We start from the raw sequence: 22020 nt of genomic DNA, 5'->3' as shown, positions 1-22020 counted from the left end.
GCTTAATTCAACTAATTGGCTAATATTTTTTCATTTAAATGAAACTTTTAGTCCTATTTAATAGCTTATTTGTTTAAGAGTAAAATAGTTAAATTTCAGCAATACTTATTTTGGCAACGTTTGACAGGCAAATATGCACTTTTGACGAAACTTTTTGAAAGTGCTCAAAGTGTTCCACTTTACTGTATACCTGCAGTTGATATAGAATTGGCAAACGCTCAGTTGAGAGGAGTCTTTCTGAATGACGAGGAAAAAGTAAAAATCCCACCAAAACATAAAATGTACAAAAATACAAGTCTCGCTTCCGCCGTCACAAGTTGTGAGATCTCAAGTAAATCCAAGTCAATTTTTTTTATGAAGCACTAGCCACCTTCGGCGCCCGGCTCGACCTCTCTGCATTCTTGCCGCTGCCTGCTGTGCAGTATGAACGTCGCCGCCTACAGCGGCTTGCTCGGCGACGCTGCAGGCTTCTGCAGCACTTAATTTACTGTAAGTACTGCAGGGGTACTTTTGGGGCTTCGCCCCATACTCCCCCCCCCCCCCCCCCTGAGACAGCTTAAGACAGTGAAAGAAAAACTAAGACCTGTGTCTAAAGACCTATTGCAACAAAATAAAAAGTTTGCTTTTGTACATTTAAGTATGACACATCATTTAAAATTTTGAATTAATCAACTGCTGGTAATTTTGCAAATTGCGATAGCAACAGTAAACCAAATGTTAATCACAGTTACGTTTTTTTCTGCTATGATGAGTTTTCCTTTTAGATATAACTATTTCCTAAACTTCTAGTGCTTCAACAATTCTTTCTTTCAGCGGGAATCAGTATACTATTGAAGTTACTTCGCAATATAATAGACATATTCTAAATTTAATATATAGAAATCAATGTCCTGAGATAATATATATACATATATACATATATACATATATATATACTAGCATTCCCGTACCCGGCATTGCTCGGGTAATGGAATTAGAAGATGTTAACAGTGCTTGGTGCACCTAGTTTCGAAAATCCCCTATAATAACTACTGATTACCTATAACTTTTTCTAATTTGGGGAGGATCCCGGGGTCCCTGAACTCCTTATATATATATGCCCTTGTCCTTAACTGATCATTAACTGTTACTAACGATCCTTTTAAAGTATTGATTATCTTTGCAAACACAGGTCATCCACATTTTATTGTTATACCTATGTTTAAGCAAGAACTTCTTTGTATACAACATTTTTAGTTTTTTTTTTTTTTTTTTTTTTTTTTTTTCAGGTGCTAAAATTATTAAGCTGCTTGATGAACTGACTTTGGAGCAAGCTACATAACATTGGCCGTGTGAAAAAAAAGTCTTCTCTTAAATCGATCCCTGCTACTTTTAATGTCTGTCCTTGTGACTTATTAATGGTTATTGCAAAGCAAACTTTAACAGGAAACTGCACTCTTCTAAATTCAAAAGGATAGTCCACCTGTGATGATGTTCTTAAAAACTTCGTTTCTAGTTTTGAAAAAACGAAAGCGAAAGACAGAAACATTATGATTTGACTTGAGAAAAGCCTCGAAGAATCACGTGAGAAACAAAAACAATATCAAATTTATAGTTCGCTACGACCAAAAGTTGAGATAAAGTACTGAATAATGATTTGAATGGAGGAAAGCCTTCGAAAATAAAGGATTTGAATTTCAATGACAGGTTTTAATTTCGCAGAAATTAAGGGGTTTTAATTAATTTCTCCCGAACTAATTGAGATTTCGAAAAATCCTTTCTTATTGGTTACTTTCGTAATCATGCGGACATGTCTGCCAAATTTCAAGTCTGAAGCTTCAGCGGTTTCGGCTGTGCGTTGATATATATATATATATATATATATATATATGTATATATGTTATCTCAGGACATTGATTTATATATATATATATATATATATATATATATATATATATATATATATATATATATATATATATATATATATATATATATATATATATATATATATATATCAACGCACAGCCAATACCGCTGAAGTCTCAGACTTGAAATTTGGCAGGCATGTCCACATGATTACGAAAGTATCCACTAAGAAAGGATTTTTAGAAATATCAATTAGTTCAGGAGAAATTAATTAAAACACCTTAATTTCTGTGAAATTAAAACCTGTCATTGAAATTTAAATCCCTTATTTTCGGAGGCTTTCCTCCATTCAGATCATTATTCAGTACTTCATCTCAACTTTTGGTCGATAGCGAATTTTAAATTTGATATTGTTTTTGTTTCTCACGTGATTCTTCGAGGCTTTTCTCAAGTCAAATAATAATGTTTCTGTCTTTTGCTTTCGTTTTTTCAAAACTAGAAACGAAATTTTTAAAAACATCATCACAGGCGGACTATCCTTTTGAATTTAAAAGAGTGCAGTTTCCTGTAAAAGTTTGCTTTGCAATAACTGTTAACAAGTCACTAGGACAGACATTAAAAGTAGCAGGGATCGATTTAAGAGAAGACTTTTTTTTCACACGGCCAATTATGTAGCTTGCCCCAAAGTCATCAAGTAGCTTAATAATTTTAGCACAGGAAAAAAAAACTAAAAATGTTGTGTACAAAGAAGTTCTTGCTTAAACGTAGGTATAACAATAAAATGTGGATGGCTGTGTTTGGAAAGATAATCAATACTTTAAAAGGATAACAGTTAATGAAATAATAGTTTAAAAAACTAAAAAAACAAGCTTTCGTAGCAAAATGAACTAAAAAGTGAAAAATAATCTTCAGATGATAGTAGTTGACCAATCACTTAATTTTAATGTAATACAAAAAGCTTGGGGTGCTTGCTGTCTATTTACATTTTTGCTTGGACAACAAATGGCAGAAATTCAAGACAACTGATAAGAAGCACCCCACGCTTTTTTGTATTACATTAAAATTAAGTGATTGGTCAACTACTATCATTCAAAGATTATTTTTCACTTTTTAGTTCATTTTGCTACGAAAGCGTGTTTTTTTAGTTTTTTAAACTATTATTTTATTTTTCTGTTTTTTAGTCTTATGTTGGAGAATTATCAGGCAAAATTGCAATTACTTCTTTTCGTAAAAGTTGAATTGAAATTATTTATAAAACGAGTGCGAGGCAATATCTTCAAGTTAAGACAAGGGCACTCCAATGGAAAGCTATTGTGAGTCATCGATGTATGTTTGCGGAAATCATATTTATATTGCTTTGAAAATTTGAGATGCATTTGAATAAAAGTTTTGTTCAACAATGGTCTGATCAGCAATGAATTTCCAATTGAAGGCTCACCTAAATTTTGGCATGAAATTAGTTAAAACAATTGTATTTCATGTTCTAATTACCTTGGAACATTGGAACAAATTTTATCTGATGCAGAAAAATTAAAGGTTTTTATAGATATTTTTAAATAATTTTTGCAAGCATTTTTTAATGTATTTTTTTTAATTTTTCCCTTTTCACATTGTTGAATTTATGCCAAAATATTGATTAAAATTGGAGGAAACTCACAATTAAAAGAGTTAATTAATTAATTTGATTATAGAATATTACATTGTCATCGGGTCTGATGTCGCGTGCCAAATTTCAAAAGAATCCGATCGCAGGAAGTGGGCGAAATTTAAGCTGCAAGATTCCATTGCAAGATACGTACATACAGGTGAAGCTAATAAAAGCGTGTTAATAATAACTAGTATGTTGTGGCCATCACGAAACTTTCTTCTATATTTTTCTTTTTTTTTTTTTTTTCTGATCCCTCCCCATGCTTGACGAGGAAGCAATATTCCCAACAAAAACAAAATTACACATGCAAAAACTTGACGACCATCCCTATGTCTGAATTATTGCAAAAGCAAAGCAAAGAGCGAAAATTGAAAATTATTTTAAAAGCCTTGCTTGAATTAATTACAAATATTTTATTTGTTAACAAACGCAAGATGGCAACAGTTAAAAATTTTAAATCATTGAGATAATATTTCCTATCATTTCCATACAATTAAAATCACGAGAAATACGCCGACGACAATCTATTACGATTTATCTTTCTTATTGTTGCATTAATAAAAATATTTTTATTCGAAAAAAAAAATAATTAACACCTCTTGGAGCGATTGGCGTCAAAATTGAACCAAAGCCTGTTTACATATGGATTCACATATATTCCAAATTTCAACCAGAACGTAGCATTACTTCTTGAGATAGGGCACTCACAATGGAAAAAAAGAACAGGCGATTGCGCTACCCCCCTTTTTAGCTGTTGACACCAAAATAAAATCAGTTCTTATACCCATTATGGGCTACTTGCCGATCAATTTTTCTTCCATTCCGTTCATTATTTCTTGAGATACAGCAGTCACAATTGACGACAAAAAACGTTCTATAGCTCAACCCCCGTTCGAGTTATTGGCACCAAAATTGAATCAGCACCTGTTCCTGTTAATGGCAACATATGGACCAAATTTTGATTGATTCCGCCAGTTACTTCCTGAGGAATAGTAAGCACGCGTAACTCAAAAAACGTCCCATTGTTCCACCCCCCTTGGAGGAATTCGCGCCAAAAACCAATGGGCACAAGTTTACATAGGGGCACATATGTGTACAAACTTTCGTTCGATTTCATGCGGTAGTTTTTGCTGTAGAGCGGCCACAAAAAACTGGTCACACACAGACGTGACACACACACACACACACACACACACATACACACACACAGACAGACAGACATTTTCCAAAAATGGTCGAAATGGACTCAGCACACCTCAAAACGTTCGAATCCGTCAAAATTCGAAATTCGAAAATTTGCACGAATCCAATACTTTCTTCTATATATTAGATATAGAAGAAAGTAAAAATCGGTTAAAGACAAGGGCATATATATAAGGAGTCCAGGGGCCCTGATATCCTCCCAAAATTAGAAAAAATTATAGGTAATAAGTAATTATTATAGGAGATTTTTGAAACTAGGTGCACCAAGCACTGTTAACCTCTGCTAATTCCATTTCCAGAGCAATGCAGGGTACGCGAATGCTAGTGCAACATAAAAGTTTCAATGTCAAACCTCATCTTTGTTGCTGATTTCATTCAGGACAGCTATTGCACATGAGCCTGAGTCCCACAAAAGTTGCCAGAAATCGGCGACAGTATTTGGCAATGGATACTGGGTGGCAATGAATTGATTCTGCTTCCCGTAATCCTGAAAAGAAAATAGGTAATACGTTCACAACACAGTACATCAATTTAAGCATAAATGCATACACATTTTTAAAATTTGAAATAATAATTTTCCGAAACATACTGTAAGGCACTTTCTGACATAGTTATAGATTAGGTATAGGTATATATACAGGATGATCGGATAATATGGAGCCAAATTTTGAAGGGGGTCATAGGCAGGCACGTGCACAGAAATTTTGGGGCCCGTCACAAATGACTTTTACGGGTTTCCCTCCATATTGTTTACCACTACGTCCCTACATATATTTCACCCCTTATTTTACGCTCCCGGTTATATACAAGCGTGTAATTGTCGCTGGAACGCTGTTCCGGTACTTTTCTACTTTTAACTTATTCTTCAGACAGTTTAGAGAATTGCGGTAGTGGAGCAAAGATATTTTAAATAATTTCTCTATGTTGTCAGTGATTTAGCAAACTACTTATGAACCCCAATTTAATGTGAAGTGGTGGTAATAATAGCTTTTCTGGTGGAACCAAGGAGGGAATTTTGCCGAAAGTTAAACTGTCTCGTACCTAATAACATGTTGAAACATCCTCAATTTTGTTGAATCAAAAATTTATTGAAACATTCTCAATTTCTTACCACTGTCTCATGGTAAATGGTCACTCTTTAACCATTTACTATTTTTTTTTTTTTTCAAAATTTATTGTAAAGTTCAGCATGTAAATTATAAAACTAAAGTGAGAAGTCATACTTTTAAGTTCGTTACTTTAAATGAAAGAAAAAAACTAAATTATAAAATAGCAATGAATTTACGTTAAATGCAAACAAAACCTTGCACGTAGCAAAAAAAAAAAAAAAAAAATTGACGTGATGGAATTTCTGACCAATCACGAATTAATTATGGTTTTCATTTAACTGTTGAATGATGTCCGTCCTTTTTATTCCCCCTCCCTCTGCATCTCCACCGTCAACTGCCCCCCCCCCCCCACACACACACATACACACGCTTGTGATTGTGAAAAACATAATTCGAATTTAAGATGCCAAAAATTCAAATTTTCCTTTTTTTTTTTCGAGCATTGTTTTCGTTCTTACCAATTTTAAAACTATGAGAGAAATGGATAAATACGCTATACTGTTTTTTACTTGTAGACCTGTGTAATAGCGTAAATCTATTCATTTCAATTGAGTACGTTCATTTATTTTGCTTTCTTTTAAGTAGCCTTCAACGAATTTTTAGCTCCGTAATTTTGAAATTTTACGATGCTTATGTTTCCCAACTGAAAGCTTTGGTAATAAATTACTAAACTACATAAATAATTTACAGCTTATTTGTCTTAATTCGTAAGTGAACGTTTTAATGATTAAATTTGCAACTAATTTTCAGTTTATCAAAGCAGTTTTTGTGCCATTATTTGCCGTAACAAGTTTAAATTTTATTTTTAAGACCGTCCCCAAACATTGAATATTAGAAATAACTTTATTTAATTATAAGATTAAGCCTCATATTAATTTCAGATTTTCTGAAAAATCTTGACAATCAGCAACAATATCATGGTTTATAAACTACGTTAATTTTTAAAGAAAGAAAAAGAAACGAACGGCCATTTACCGAGTCTTTGTTCTTAAGTTATACTTACGTAAGCATAGACAGCGTTAATATAATTTGAAGGAGGACTAGTTTTCAAAACAGGTCGGCCATCATCCGCTAAAACAAACAAATAAATGTTCTTAAATAAATGAAACAATAATTTGACGGTTTTACCTTTGTTAAATCTTCAAAATTTTCATAACATAAAATTTCATAAATAATAACTAAACCAACAGATATTGACACTGTTATTTCTTTGACTTTTTGTCGCATTTTCTGGTTTTATTATGATGTACTAAGTGATCATAGCTTCTGATATATTTGAAACGGGAGCGGGGGGGGGGGGTCATAGAAATATATTTTAAGTACACACATATCAGTGAGATATCAGTTTTACTGAAGCAAAACTCGATGCATTTTCGTTAAAAACAAGTGAAGTAATTTTGCTTTGTGTTATTCGACTTTAATGATAAGTATCAATTATTTTAATAGTTTCTAGACTATCTTTTCTGCGATAAAGGCACTAACAACGTTTCAGATGCTATGAACTTGTATTTAGGAAAAGTTCGGAAACAGGAAAACTTGCATTTTGGAACGGGAAAATTAATATTTTGGAGCAGTAGTTTATAATTTATTTCACAAACACTGATTAGGGTGCAGAAATTCTCGGTTTGATGTTGTCAATTGTAGTCATTAAAAAAATAGTACTCAAGAAATATTCGTAAAAACTGACTGGTTAACATAATAAAGTATAACTTACATGTTATCCTTTTTAACTTTTATAAATACTTAACGTTACGTTACGTACAAACATTGTTTCTGTTTATTTTTCTCTACTTTTTCGTTTTTTATTTTAATTTTGTCTTTTATCTGCTCACATCTTTTTAAAAACTTTCTACATGGATATCTGACGAACTTTAAACTAAAATTACTAAGAAAAAGATGCAACGGGTTTTACAGGTGTACTTCAGAGTATTGCGTACGCTTTTATAACATACAATCAAAAAGCAAAACAGAAACGTACATAAATCAAAGTGTATTGCATAATTATGTTTAGTAAACGAATTACTTTATGATGCAAATTTAATTAAAATTAATCTAAGCTTCTAATAAAGAGAAAATTGAGAATAATAAGTATTTATAGAATAGAACTCAAACGACAAAAATACACATAAATTGTTTTTGTGTTTGGAAAAAAAAGAATAATTTCTTCCAAAGGAATATAAATCTAGTCTTTTGTAAAAATGTGAATCGAGTTTTTGATTGCATGGATGAAATTAGACTACACCATCAAAGATTTTTATCAAATGTTATTGCAAATTTTTTGAAAGGGAAAATTGGAAACATCAGCGTTACATTTGTGTGTGTGTGTGTGTGTGTGTGTGTGTGTGTGTGTGTGTGTGTGTGTGTGTGTGTGTGTGTGTGTGTGTGTGTGTGTGTGTGTGTGTGCAGAGTATTCCTTTTTTTCAAACTCAAATTCTGCTTAAATTACTACCATTACGCACCGATTTTGGAAACATCTTTAATATTTTTTAATCATATTTAACGGGAAACCTCCGCAGGCAGATAAAGGGGGATTCTGAAAATTCAACCCTTTTTTAAATTTTATCACCTGGATCCGTATTGCATTGGATATTCATAATAAACATTATTTTAATTGAAAAAAATATAGGTTATGTTTTACATGGGAATCGGATGCTTTTAATCAGATCTATGTTACTGCATTATGCAACAAAAAACAATGATTACTTACGTGGAATAATGTACTGATCTCTGTTTTTGGTTTTATTATTAGGAGTAACAGCTGTCAGGCATTTCTGTTGGAAAACTTCTGATTCAAGTTTTCTCAAACCCTTAAAAGAAACGTACATTTCTATTAACAACTAGCTTCAGATTTATCTTCTAATAGACGAAAAACTCTTAATTCATATTTAAAGTTATATTCATGTACCAATGAGGTTGCTTCTTTCAGTCAAAAGCACTTATTTTAGTCACTGAAGTTGATAGAATGAGTAAAAAAAAAAAAAAGTAGGACCCAGATAATACTTTTATTTTCCCAACAGTTATTTTTCAATTAATTTTTTTAAATGTCCGATTTTTAATCAAGGAATGGTCTTTATGACGACACAAGTGATGTATTTTGGCGCTACCCCACTGCTGCGCTGAATGCTTACGCTTGCTGTCTACTGCGTTTCCAGGTTATGATAATTCAGAAGCAAATTAAATATTGCACTCTACGCTTGCTATCAACCATACAGCCAGTACATGTGAGTAAAGAAGTGAATTGAATATTGCACTCTGCGCTAATGGCAACAGTGCATGGCAATTCATCAATTGTGATGTCATGCGCAGAAGCGTAAAAAATAAACTTGAGTTTGCGTATCAATTTAAACAAGTTTTGAAAAATAGTAAACTTTTTCAATTTGTTTAAATAATGGTCAAATCCTATGTTTAAAAGCATGTTCTTTCAAAAAAAAAAATACTTTTAAAATTTCGGAAACGACCCCATTATGATGGAATTGACAGCAACAGTTTTTTCCCCTGCCTCAGCTCGGACCTGAAAGTTATTGTTGAAAATGAAGTTTCATATAAAGCTGCATAAATTTGAGTCTGAAATTCATGCCAATTGAACACAGTAACATCCGATGGTTTTTTTTTTTTTAATCAACATGGAGAAACAGGCGACGCCTTTCACTTTTATAAAGTAGTTAAAGTTGTATGGGAGCCAATGTTTTTTCCTTTTTTTTTTATTAAATACTAAATAGATCTCTTTCGAACTCTAATAGATCTTCTAACCTTAAGAAAAAGAGTCATCTCAGTGTGGAACCATACTTAGGACTTAATTTCCAATGTCCGACACTGGCGACTGAAGCCGGCTTGGCAAATGACCGTGTCTCGCACTGGTATCTTGCATCACGTGTTACTTTATTTCTAGTGCTCGTCTGAGATCCGTTCTAGCAAAAATAGACAGACTAGATTTTATATTTATAAAACTTAGGATCTAGTTTAAGACCTGTTTAAAATTTAAACTTATTTATCACAGTTGGCTCTTGTGTGCACGTTTTGTGTAAACCATGTGGTGCATGTGTTCCGTGGACGTAGAACTAGCCGGTGAATTTTTCATTTCCTAGAGCAGTGATGCCCAACCTGAGATCCGAGGGCCATATGGGGCACGCGAAATTTATCTATACGCCTGTTCTTACGATAAATAGTATGTCAAAAAACATATTTAATCGATATTAAGATCGATTGTTGAGAGTTTACAACCAAATAATCAGAAATTGGCTTCTAAAGAACTGAAGGAAACTTTGCATTAATAAAATAAGTATTTAATAATATCAACAACAATTCTTGGATTGTAATTATCTGTCATGTTCCTAGTTTTCCCATTTACCCAAGAAAATATTTTAACATTACTTGTGTTCTGATCAACGAGATTCATCTTAATATGAGAAGTGGCCTTCGCATGAAAAAAGGTTGGTCGTCACTTTCTTAGAGGAAGAAAAATGGTACTCTCTACACCCCTCCCCCAGACGAAAATTCAGGACTTGAAAATGTGCTTCGTTGTAAACCACTCAATCTTCTCCCGAAGATAAGCTTTCGTCCTTTCGATCTCACTAGTTATACTGGGTGAGGCGCAGGAATTTCCTTTCGTTAAAAATGAAATAAAAATATTTACATACCTAAAAATTCTTTGTTATAGTCCTTTTCCTGTCACACATAATGGGAGATTATGCTTTACACTGTTTTGAAAACAATAACTTGTAACGTATTGCTCTTCATTGTCAATACACTGATTCAGTCGATTTCGGAAATTTTGGTCAGCTCTTTGGAAAATGTCGAACGGTATTAGTTTCGGCTTGGATGCGGTTCTTCAGGTCTTCCAGGATTTGTGAACGATCGTTATAAACCTGTGACTTCCGATAACTCCGAGGAAATAGTCACAGGGGGCTAAATCAGATGAGCGTGCAGGGCAGTTTTAAGTACCCATTCCGATTGAGCGGCAGTTTAAAAAAAATACACCTCCACAGAAAAAGCGTGATGCTGTCTCGATCAAAGCATGATGTAACAAAACTTGCCGTCCAGATATTTTCGTTGAACCTCTCCCCACAACTCAGTGATGCTCCACACTTTTTGCGAGCCAAATTCAAAACAGGAAGATCCCGCGCCCCAACCTCTACTTTTTTTCTTTCTTTTCCTTTTTTTTTTTAATCTGAGAAACGCACCGATGCCGGAATACTCTTTAAATTTGGTGGTGTTTTTTTTTTTTTCATTTAACGGGAAACCTACGAAAACCAACAATGAGATCATCTTTAAACTACCTCGAGAATCAACATTCAGATAACGTGGAATTTAGCAGGATCAAATATATTGTTTTATCACACGAATCTGTACTGTAATGCATGCTATTACGATAATTCAAAAAATATTGGTTACATATTTACCTCAAACTGCACTTCAAGACCCGTTTTCTTTGTTTCCGGGTCCTGTTGCCTGAGCTTATTGAAGTACAGCACCATTTCGCTAGCAGGCTTCCGTGAAATATCCCCAAAGTGATAATCCACCAAAGCTCGATGAACAAAGGCATATTGTTCCTGTTTTGAAAGAAAAACCACGTTCAGCACGTAGCTTTGGATCCACTTAAAAGTTGAGATTTAAATTACTTTGAAGTCATGAATAATAGGTAAAGCTTAACCACGGAAAAATGGTGGATGAACTGGAAGCGGAAACGGACCACTTCATTTTGTAATAAGTAGGATCGGCAAGATTCCACTAGCAAAGAACGCGCAAGTAGGAAAGGTTTTGCTGCTAACGTAATCTCGCTGGTCCTACACATTACGAAATGAAGTGGTCCGTTTCCGCTTCCGGTTCATCCGCCACCTCTCCGTGGTCAAGCTATAATATTTAATCTATATAGATATTTACCACTGTCTCAATAAGGTTAATTCTTTGCTGCCTCATTTGATAGAGCAGTCCAAGGGCATCAACTTTGTCTTCCACTTTGGACATCTCCAGTGCTGAATCAAGAAGCATAACTGTTCCTGATCGGCCAACACCAGCACTATTGTATTAGAGATTAAAATAAAATTCAATAAAAAAAGAATCTGTTTAGTTGTAAAAGAAGAGCATGAACATTATTTGAAAATTTAAAATCAAGCTCAAAATTTATAAATCAGAATTTTGAAAAACAATATGAAAATGAGCAGTTCTCTTGTATCTTCCTATTTATACCTTCTTAAACGGAAAGTTATAAAATCCCTTAAAAAATTTGATCATTCCATTTCAAATGAAATTTTTTTTGAAAACGACGCGTTTGATCATGTTCAATGTCATTACGTTTTGGAAGGCAGTACATACCGAAATCCTGCAACGAAAGTGACACAACTCAACAAAATCAGGATTGGAGAAAGTCAAAGTTTTACACTATACTAATTTTAAGTGGTGTAAATATTACAGCAAGCGTAAAAAGTGTATTATGTCATGTTTAACCCCTTAACGATCGAATTATTTTCAAGAAAACGATCACAAAAGTGTCTATTTTTTTATTTAAGAAAATTATATAAAAATAAGTGTATGAACAACATGTGCATTCAATTTTTCATTTTTAATATTTTTTAGATTGAAATTTAAAAAAAAATTAAAATTTTATGAAACGTCAACAAGCAAGCCCAAGCAAGCAGCGAAAATTTAAGAAATACGTCGTTTAAACATTAAAAAAGAATTTTATTAATCTTTTATGTAGTATAAGTAAAGTAAATTTTTCTTGTGTGGTAAATTTCAGAGCATGAGACACATGCCAACGTCACAATCTGGACAATAGTACCAAAATTCTCTCCTGCATCTCTGCAATTACATTTAAAATCCGCAATTACGTTTAAAATTGACTGGTGCTGCCATCTAGTGTATAAAAAGAGAAATAAAACGTATTCCGGGCAAAAAAAAAATGAATTGATTTTAATCGTTTCGTCACGTTAATATTGCACATCCCAGCACGGCAATATCACGGGCATGGGAAATGAACATCGAAACCCCAGCCCGGCATATTTACGGGAGTGATAGGGAAGGGGTTAATGGTTGGTTTTTGTTGTATAAATTAATAATGCATACTTGAGGTTCGAAATTTTTTCTAAACTATGGAATGTAAATGATGTGTCACTACTGATTATAATGTGTTTACGCCACCACGCATCAGGAGTGTCGGCAAAATTTGTGCGAATTTTACGGCAAGAAAGAACATTATATTTAGGTTTTTAATCAATATTTAGCACAATTTAACAAAATTTGGAATTTTGTCAGTTTTCCCGTCGGGTCGCGATTTATCTTCCAAGCTAAGTTTTAAACTATAGACTTCTACGGAAAGGTAGTAAGGGAGTCACTGAGCTACAAGCGATCATCGAGCCATCTGTCCCGCAAGGCCCTAAAAAGTTCAGCACAGTTTCAGTATCGAAAATCTTTTGCACCGTGTTTTGTTCTCTTTACAACGATACTCACTCCTTTTGTAATTTCTCGATTCCTTAGAGCAGCTTAAAATAAGCTCAACATTTCAGCTATTCGAAAAAAACAGCGCACCTAGACCGCTGTAGTTCGTGAGGAACTGTTGAAATACCCTCCAACACCATGATTAGATTTTAATAATACTCATATACATAATAGCGAATGATCGCATAACGCTCTTGACGTCATCAGCAATGAAACTCGCTCCACGCCATGATAATTTGACAATATTTTTTGGTAATGTTTAAAACACTGGGAACTACTTTTTTCACGAGGCTGAACTGGATCCGGTATCTTAACTGTTTTACTGATAAGACTGTCATTTTAAGAGAATAAAGAAAAAACGAAAAAGTGGTTAATTAGGAACGCTATCGACTGGAGTTTAGGGTTAATCCACTGGAGTGAGAGTTAAAATGTCAATTATCAAAATGTCACAAAATATGCAATGGCTTTGTTCAAATGTAGAAGCAATTTTCTCCCGTCATACCTTGACGAGCGATTTTCTAGCTTAGGCTGTGTTCGGAAATGATCCATCGGTAACACCGCGTGGTTAGCCCGGTGTGGTTATGACGTATTTGGAATTTCGCTAGAAAGCTTGTGGAACAGCTGTGTTTCCGAACTCTCGTGGTTACACCGCGGTAGTTCTAGTTCAGCAGCAAACGACGCTCCAATCAAAGAATAACTTTCGTGATGGGGAAAGTCACGTGCGTTGCGATCAAAACATGAAGCACGACTGGATTGGCCAACACAGACTTTGTGACGTTTGTGACCTCGCTAACCACTTCTAGAACCCCTATAACTGGAGAGGCCGACGCTTCCGCCATATTGGAGCAAGCATACAACAGAGAAAGCTACCTTTATTGGCAATCATTCGCCAAACAGGGAACGAGAGAGTCATCGAGCGAAGGTGAAAATTTGACGAAAGTTTGGAAACAGCAGCCGTCGTTTCTAAGCTGCCAGTCACTTCGCGGGCTATTAATTACCCATTTACTTTTTCTTTCTGCATCTGCTGTGAATCTGAAGAGCTGAAATCCTTTTCTGGAGCTGTTTGCACAATTTACAGCCGAACAACCATCCATTTGACTCAATTTAACGCATGCTAAAGAAATGTAAACATCAGCAGCAATGTTATCGCTACGAAGCACTGGATCAAGTTTGCTCCAAAATGGCGGATACGTCGACTCCTCCCCTATAGGGGCCTTAACCGCTTCCAGACAGCGGTACGACAGGTTGCTACCAAGTCCACCGCCAAAAAACGACCGGAGCGTTTCCGAATGCGGTTAAGTAACGTCACCGGTGCCACCGCAAGCGTTCGGAAACGCTTGCGGTGGCACCGAGGCGACCGATCCTTGTTTCCGAATGCACCCTTAGTAAGATTTAGCTTCGATTTCATTGTTTTGTATGTATTTACTATCTTCTACACACGGAATATAACTTATGACCATTTTCACCTGCAATGAAGAACCCAAGGCGTTGACTTTTGCTGTGACTTTTGAGAGTCCTTCATGTCCTCCAGCATATATATCAAAGCCATAGGATACTTGGGGACTCCGTGATCGGGCCACAAAGTGTAGTGATACTGCCGGATGATGCGGTGACCAGACACGCCAACCTAAAACAACAAACAAAATATGATTATTCGGGATGTTTGTGTCGGATGAGTAGCAAGAAGTTAACTGTCCAGACTTGAAATCTATTTTTTCCCCTCTAAGCATGGTTTTGTTATATTAGGCAAAAAACATTTGACTGAAAATTACTGGTAGCATGAGAAATCTTCATTGCAAATAATAATAACAATAATGAAAAGCTTTTAGTTGATGTTGTTTCAGACGTCGCGTCGGTCGTTGTCTAATGGTAATTACTAAATAACACCTACTTATTAAACACTATTTTTCAAATGATTTGGCAGTGACAACCTTTAATTCACCTTACAGTTATTCCAGTGAAGCACCGTTTATACGTTTTTATCAATTATACGTTTTTTACTTTCTTCTATATCCAATATATAGAAGAAAAGCATTGGATTCGTGCAAATTTTCGAATTTTGACGGATATGAACGTTTTGAGGTGTGATGAGTCCATTTCGACCATTTTTGGAAAATGCCTGTCTGTCTGTGTGTGTGTGTCCGTATGAGTGTGTGTGTGTCACGTGTGTGTGTGACCAGTTTTTTGTGGCCGCTCTACAGAAAAAACTACCGCATGAAATCGAACGAAATTTGGAACACATATGTGCCCCTATGTGAACTTGTGCCCATTGGCTTTTGGCGCGAATTCCTCCAAGGAGGGTGGAGTAATGGGACTTTTTTTTTTTTGAGTTATGCGTGCCTGCTACCCCAGGAAGCAAAACAAAATTTGTTCAATATGTTGCCCTTAACAAGTACAGGTGCTGATTCAATTTTGGTGTCAATAGCTGAAACGGGGGTTGAGCTATAGAATGGTTTTTGTCGTCAATTGTGACTGGTGTATCTCAAGAAATAATGAACGGAATCAAATAAAAATTTATCGACAAGTAGCCCTTAGAGGGTATAAGAACTGATTCTATTTTCGCGTCAACAGCTGAAAAGGGGGTGGCGCAATCGAACGCCCTTTTTTTTCCATTGCGAGTGTCATATCTCAAGAAGTAATAATACGTTCTGGATGAAATTTGGAATAAATGAATCCATATGTAAATAGGAGTTGGTTCAGTTTTGGCGCCAAACGCTCCTTGGGGTGCTGATTTTTTTTTTTTTTTTAATAAAAATAGCTTTATAATTGCAACAATTCGCCAACTCCACAGCTCGAATACGCTACCTTACGGTGACTAACAATACAACCGAAAAAGGTAAAATATTCTATTCCACGTGTTTTCTTTTGGGTAAATTACAGGCTTCAGACAGTTTGTGGTGAAATGTAATTTCAGAAGAATAGAAAAGAAAGCTTCCCACAAACACGATGAAAAATTACTTTCATTCACTAAGCGTCAAATAAGTTATAAGTTACGGCATGTGTTTGTGTTACCTTTTTCATCCTCCATTAGACAGTGGCTGCAGCGCCCCCTACACTTCATTGATGTTGCGAATAAGAAAGATAAATCGTAATAGACTGTTGTCTGCGTATTTCGCGTGATTTTAACTGTTGGAAAATAACCAGAAAATCGCGATGATTTAAACTTTAACTGTTGCCATCTTGGATTTATTAACAAATAAATGTTTGTAATTATTTTAAGCAAGGCTTTTAAAATAATTTTCAATTTTCATTCTTTGCTTTGCTTTTGAGATAAATCGGGAATTGGGATGGTCGTCAAGTTTTGGTGTGTGAAATTTTGTTTTTGTTGGGAATATTGTTTCCTCGTCAAGCACGGGGAGGGATCAGAATTATACGAAAGATATTGAAGAAAGTTTCGTGATGGCCACAACATACTAGTTTAAATTGGCCCCTGCAGATTCTAATACATAAAAATATATACCTACTAGCTTTTACCCGCGGCTTCGCTCACGTTGATGTAGAATTTTTTCAATCGATTCAAGTAATGGTCAACACAGGGAGAGGTCAAATAGTTACCAAAAAATGGTTTCTTCCCAGTTTCGCTGACATTTAAAATGGCCTCCCCCTTTAATATATCAAAAGATATGATGAAAACTGAAAATCAAGTAAGGGGGGGGGGGGGGGGTAAATGAAATGTCGGCGAAACTGGGAAGACACCCAAAAAATCACACAACATAAATCAGGAAAACGTTCAGGAGTTGTAAAGAAATTAGTTTGGAGAATTCTCAAAAATTCCAATACGAGTGAGGTCAACAATTCTTAAATAAAGTCATCCAATAGGGTCATATAATAGGGTCAACAGTCATTACAAATCCAAATTCTAATAATGTCCCTTTAGAGTGAGAACATCAAACCATTAAAATCCCCCACGTGAAGAAAATGAACTGTTTCTTAAAAACGTAAACAGTCCTGATTAAAATACCAAAGAAGTTCCGAGTAAAAATACCATTAAAATCAGAGTAAGTACAACAGTTTTTTTTTTTCAGTTCCCATTTAAATGAGGACAATAGTACAAAAAACAAGCATTCCCTAAAGTCTCTATTAGAATGGTGACATCAGCGTTTTCAAATAACATCTCCTTCTGAAGATCTCCTTCATGATTAATTCCAAAAATCTTCATCAGTACAGGTCCATAGCATAAAAAACAAATTTAAAAAAAAAGAAAGAAAGAACAATACTCTCTATTGTCGCTATTAAAAGGGATATTAATTCCACAAAATCCTAATTAGCACCATTAATCCTTTAAAACACACAAAAAAAAAAAAAAGAAAGAAAGAAAGAAAGAAAAATTAAAAGTTTCATTAAAATTTTAAAAAATTCGCCAATATGCTAACGTAGTCGCCTGGTGAGTCTGGAGATATAAAATGGATTTGGTAAATTAATTTACATTTTAATAGCAGTTTTAATGTTATTTGAGCGTGTTGTTTCACTAATTTGATGAATTAATTTTAATTGCAATACCCTATACATTGTATTTAATGATATTTTTACCAAAATTAGTTTGGCGAAGTTTTTACATTTCAATGCAAATTTTGTAATGGCTGTAGCGTAAAGATTTTTGAACACTCGTCCCGAACGCGTTATAATAACTCTGCCTATCGAATAAGTTTTTAAAATGTCTCTTTTTTTTTTTTTTTTTGCAATTAAATTCATTTTCTTCAACGAATGCAATTTAATTCAATATCTATTTTTGCCATTAAAAGCAGAGTAAAAATATAAAATGATCCAAATCCATTATTTATCGGAAAAAGGACCACAGTGCCATACATTCACCAGAGACATGCCAAGTTTATAAAACTGCTTAAAATGTTTGCTTAATCTACATTCATACGATATGAATTTTAATTCCGTACAGAAGATGCGTAAAACTGGAAAATAATCAGCCAAATCCATGTATTATTTACCATGTATCTTGTGCAAAAAATCTTACTTTAAAATTTAACTTGAGAAAAACCTTTAACAGTCAGACGAAAAGCAAAAATAGTCAACAATACAACAATTGTCGCTATCGGCAGGGAGTTGAGATGATACCCTAAATACTATATTGTGTTGAGGAAAGCCTTCGAACGTGGAACTAAAAAGTTCATAACTCGTTTTTTAGTCAACTTAGAAATTTGGAACAGGTTTCATCTTCAGAAGAAAAATCAGAGCTTTCGATGGACATATAATGTTAATATGTGCAAGTATTTTTTCATCCTAAGATTAGAGAATTTATACGAAAATTGGGTTTTATCGCCCCCTAGGGGGGTTTTGCCCCCCATAACGGGGGTGAAAACTACCCTATGTGTTATTCTGATGCATAAGCTATATTACTGTAAAGTTTCATCAAAATCCAATCAGTAGTTTTTGCGTGAAAGAGTAACAAACATCCACACATCCATACATCCATTCAGACAAATTTCCGCATATATAATAGTAGTAAGATAATACTTTTTTTTTTTTTTTTTCATTTTTACGTTTTTGTCACGCAGTCCTTTAAAAGACGTATAAACGGTGTTTCACTATATTCACATATGACAATCCAGAATAATGTATTTGCATTAAACTCTCAAACAAGCACTGTTTCCCAGGATTATATAGTTATTCAAATAGCTAGTTGAATATATTTCAATGTTAATTGCGACAGAGTTATTAAACAAATATCAGATCTTCATTTTTAATTGTCAAAACAACTGCAATGAATTTAAATTCACTTTTATGACTCACAGTTTCCTGTAAGACAGAACTCATTGGACATGTATATCGGTTTCATAAAAGTGGGTATCATTACCTTTTGAATCTTGAATGTCCTCACAGTGTAATCCAAGTAAACCATCTCGTTTTGGTGTGTGATGACCAAATCGGCTGTCTTTAGAATTTTATCCGGCCAATATTTCTCACACTTTTTCTGAAATACACAAAAAAAATTTAAACTACAGCAAAAACTATTAAAATTTTTATTACACAAGACAAAAAATCTACAAACGAAGTTTTTGTTACAATAACGCTATATTTCCTTTTTTTATATTATTTTTATTTATAAAAAATTTTAGTATTTCGCAAAAAATTTGTCCCTCGATTACTATTGTATCTTTGTTCTACAGTTTCTCTACATCTCTACATCTCTACTCTCTACATAGTATATAATGAAGTATTCAAAAAGCGTCTGTGTGTTTGAACTCGCAAAACTTGAGAACTACCCGGCCGATTTCGCTGAAATTTTCACAATTTGTTCCTTTAAGTCCTAAGAAGGTTTACAGACCAGTTCGAAAACAATTCGATGAATAGTTCTTTTTTTATTCCAATTCAGGCCCAATTTTTACATAAATTCCCGAATATGGGAGTGAAAAATTACTCGCAATTAGTAATATTATATATCGTTGGAAAGGGAAGAATTTTCCGCGTTCTACGCAATTTGTGCCAACGCTCTAACTTAGTTGCGGCGGGAGTTATTTACGTTTTTAACTCGAATTTGTTTAGGCTTAGCTGAAATTTAGGCACTACTTTCTTCATTAAATTTATCAATAAAAAGTGAAGGAATTGTCCTACAGTTTTCTTTTTGACACCATTGAAAAGAGCTATCTTTTTTACTCCAGATATTTTATTTTGCGTTTGCACGGTAACGCTTTTTGAATCCATTATTTCCATCTTTCTCATTTTCAATTCTGAAACTTATTTTATTTTGTGTTTCCATGGTTACGCTTTTTAAATCCATCTTTCTCATTTTATTTTAATTTCTTAAAAGTATATTTTAATATCTGTCGTCATTGTTTGGAGGGGAAAATTTGCATGATGATTTTTTTTTCTTTTATTTATTCCTGATTGTTGAATATACGTCACTTGACACAATTTTTGTTTTCAAAATAGACCGGGCAAAGCCGGGCAACGCAGCTAGTTATTTATATTAAATATCTAGTGGTTACTTTTGCATAGGTATTTTCACTTGAGAGATAAAATTTGAATTGGGAGAAAAATCATTCCTCAATTCTGTACCGCATCGAGCCATGTGAACGCAATTCTTTAAAAAAAATCTTTTCAATTTTTTATCAGGGTTAAAAGAGTGCGCGTACCTTCTTTCGCATGTGCCAGAAAATAGTTTTTCCCCCTCTACTATAAAATTATCATAATGTGACTTACGTCCTTATGGCTCTAAACTGTGCTCTGTGGTACAGAATTTAACTTTTGAAACAAATGCTTTTCTATATGTATGAAGAACTAAAGTTTTTTATTTTTGTGTTCAGTGAAGAAACTTCATGGAACTAAATTGGTCATGAGAAGGTAAAGCGCAATATCTGCAGAAATGAGTTAAGATATTTGAGGAAACGCGTTTGGGATTTAATACTAACAATAACAGTAGGGAGCGCAATACAGCAAACTCCCGATTATCCGCGGAATAGGGTGGCACGGTAACCGCGGATGAGCGAAAACCGCGGATAATCCGAACAATGGGTAAAAAACGATACTACTGTATACAACAGCTAAAAATATGAATGAAACTCAAACATACATTTAAGTTATAGCTGAAAACATTGCTACATTGCAACTACTAACATTGAATGTAAAAAAATATACCCATGTAAAAGCTAAAAACGAACAGTAACACAATCATAAGTTTAAAATAACATTTAATTGACGGTTGAAAAAATTTAAAAAAATAATTGTGAAAAGACCCGCGGATAATCCGAACCGTGGATAATCCGACCGCCGATAATCGGGAGTTTACGTATGTGTGTATCATCTGTTGTACTTTAGCCTTTGACGTAAAAGATTTGTTTTTTTTTTTTTTTTTTTTTTTCGTGCTTTATCTTCATCGGAAACCAAATAAGTAATCTTGTACAATAAATGCGCATCTTGTACATATTGGGCTTAACCTGCCCAAGACAGAGATACTGATGGAGTCTAATTTCAAGCAGGTTATTGTAACGCATGCAATTGGTGGACCAAAATTTAAGGTTTAGTTTTTCACGAAAGTCAATGCTTTGTTTTACGCACTGAAGTTACTTTCAATTATTTTATTTGCTTTGAATGCTCATAAACTTAAAAGGAATTAATTACATTTAAAAAGTTTAAACTCAAAAAGAGTGGGGTGGGGGGGAGGGGGTTGAAAACGTAACAGTAATGGAAACTATTATCAAACGTTTTTCCCCTAAGCTTGCACGTAAAAATGCAGATTTCAATGAAAAAGATCGACATTTTTTCCTCACAATAGACATCACAAAGTTTAATTTTTAAGAAACGGTAATATTTCTTCAAGAAATGTGAAAATAGAAAATACTTAAAAATTTAACTTTTAAGAAGCTCCTCTATAAAATCTAATACCCGACCTAATGTTTATTCCTGGCTACGGACCTACGCTACGGTCTGAATATAACTTTCAGGATTACGAGAATGCTGTGACTACGATGTTGAGAGATATCTTACCTTCAAATGCTATGGGAAGATTATGAAATGCTTTTAAAACACCGTTAAAAAAGAAAGTTAAAAACAAAAAGAATTTTCGATACGGAAGTAACGACTTTAACCCTCTCTTGTTTTGTATGCGTTTACTATTACGTTTGGATTTCCCACGTGGTTTTTTTTTTTTTCCTTCGGCTTTCCAAAAACCTCGTTACGTCTTTCAAATTCAAGTTTAGGCTTATAAGAGCTCATCATAAGTAGTTAAATAAATTAAAAACACGTTTAAATAACTAGAAAACTCATAATATATCAATTTCGTTTTGAAAAAACAGAAAAGGCGTTTTAAACACTCATTTCCCTGAA

At 34.1% G+C, this 22020-nt stretch overlaps 1 protein-coding gene across 2 annotated transcripts in view; it reads right to left on the bottom strand.

Annotated features, from left to right (window-relative positions):
* LOC129216036 (receptor-type tyrosine-protein phosphatase mu-like) overlaps positions 1-22020 on the bottom strand; it is a 79216-nt gene that overhangs the window by 21221 nt on the left and 35975 nt on the right. For both annotated transcript variants that reach the window (XM_054850182.1, XM_054850181.1), the window contains exons 8-14: positions 19052-19168; positions 14709-14869; positions 11689-11824; positions 11208-11357; positions 8516-8615; positions 6812-6879; positions 5052-5186 (exon numbers count right to left, since the gene is read on the bottom strand). In XM_054850182.1, coding sequence (XP_054706157.1) covers positions 5052-5186; positions 6812-6879; positions 8516-8615; positions 11208-11357; positions 11689-11824; positions 14709-14869; positions 19052-19168 — 867 coding nt within the window. The remainder of the gene's footprint in view (positions 1-5051; positions 5187-6811; positions 6880-8515; positions 8616-11207; positions 11358-11688; positions 11825-14708; positions 14870-19051; positions 19169-22020) is intronic.

This window comes from Uloborus diversus, chromosome 2 (genome assembly GCF_026930045.1).
Source record: "Uloborus diversus isolate 005 chromosome 2, Udiv.v.3.1, whole genome shotgun sequence".
NCBI classification, from domain to species: domain Eukaryota; kingdom Metazoa; phylum Arthropoda; class Arachnida; order Araneae; family Uloboridae; genus Uloborus; species Uloborus diversus.
This window is presented reverse-complemented; position numbering and strand designations above follow the sequence as displayed.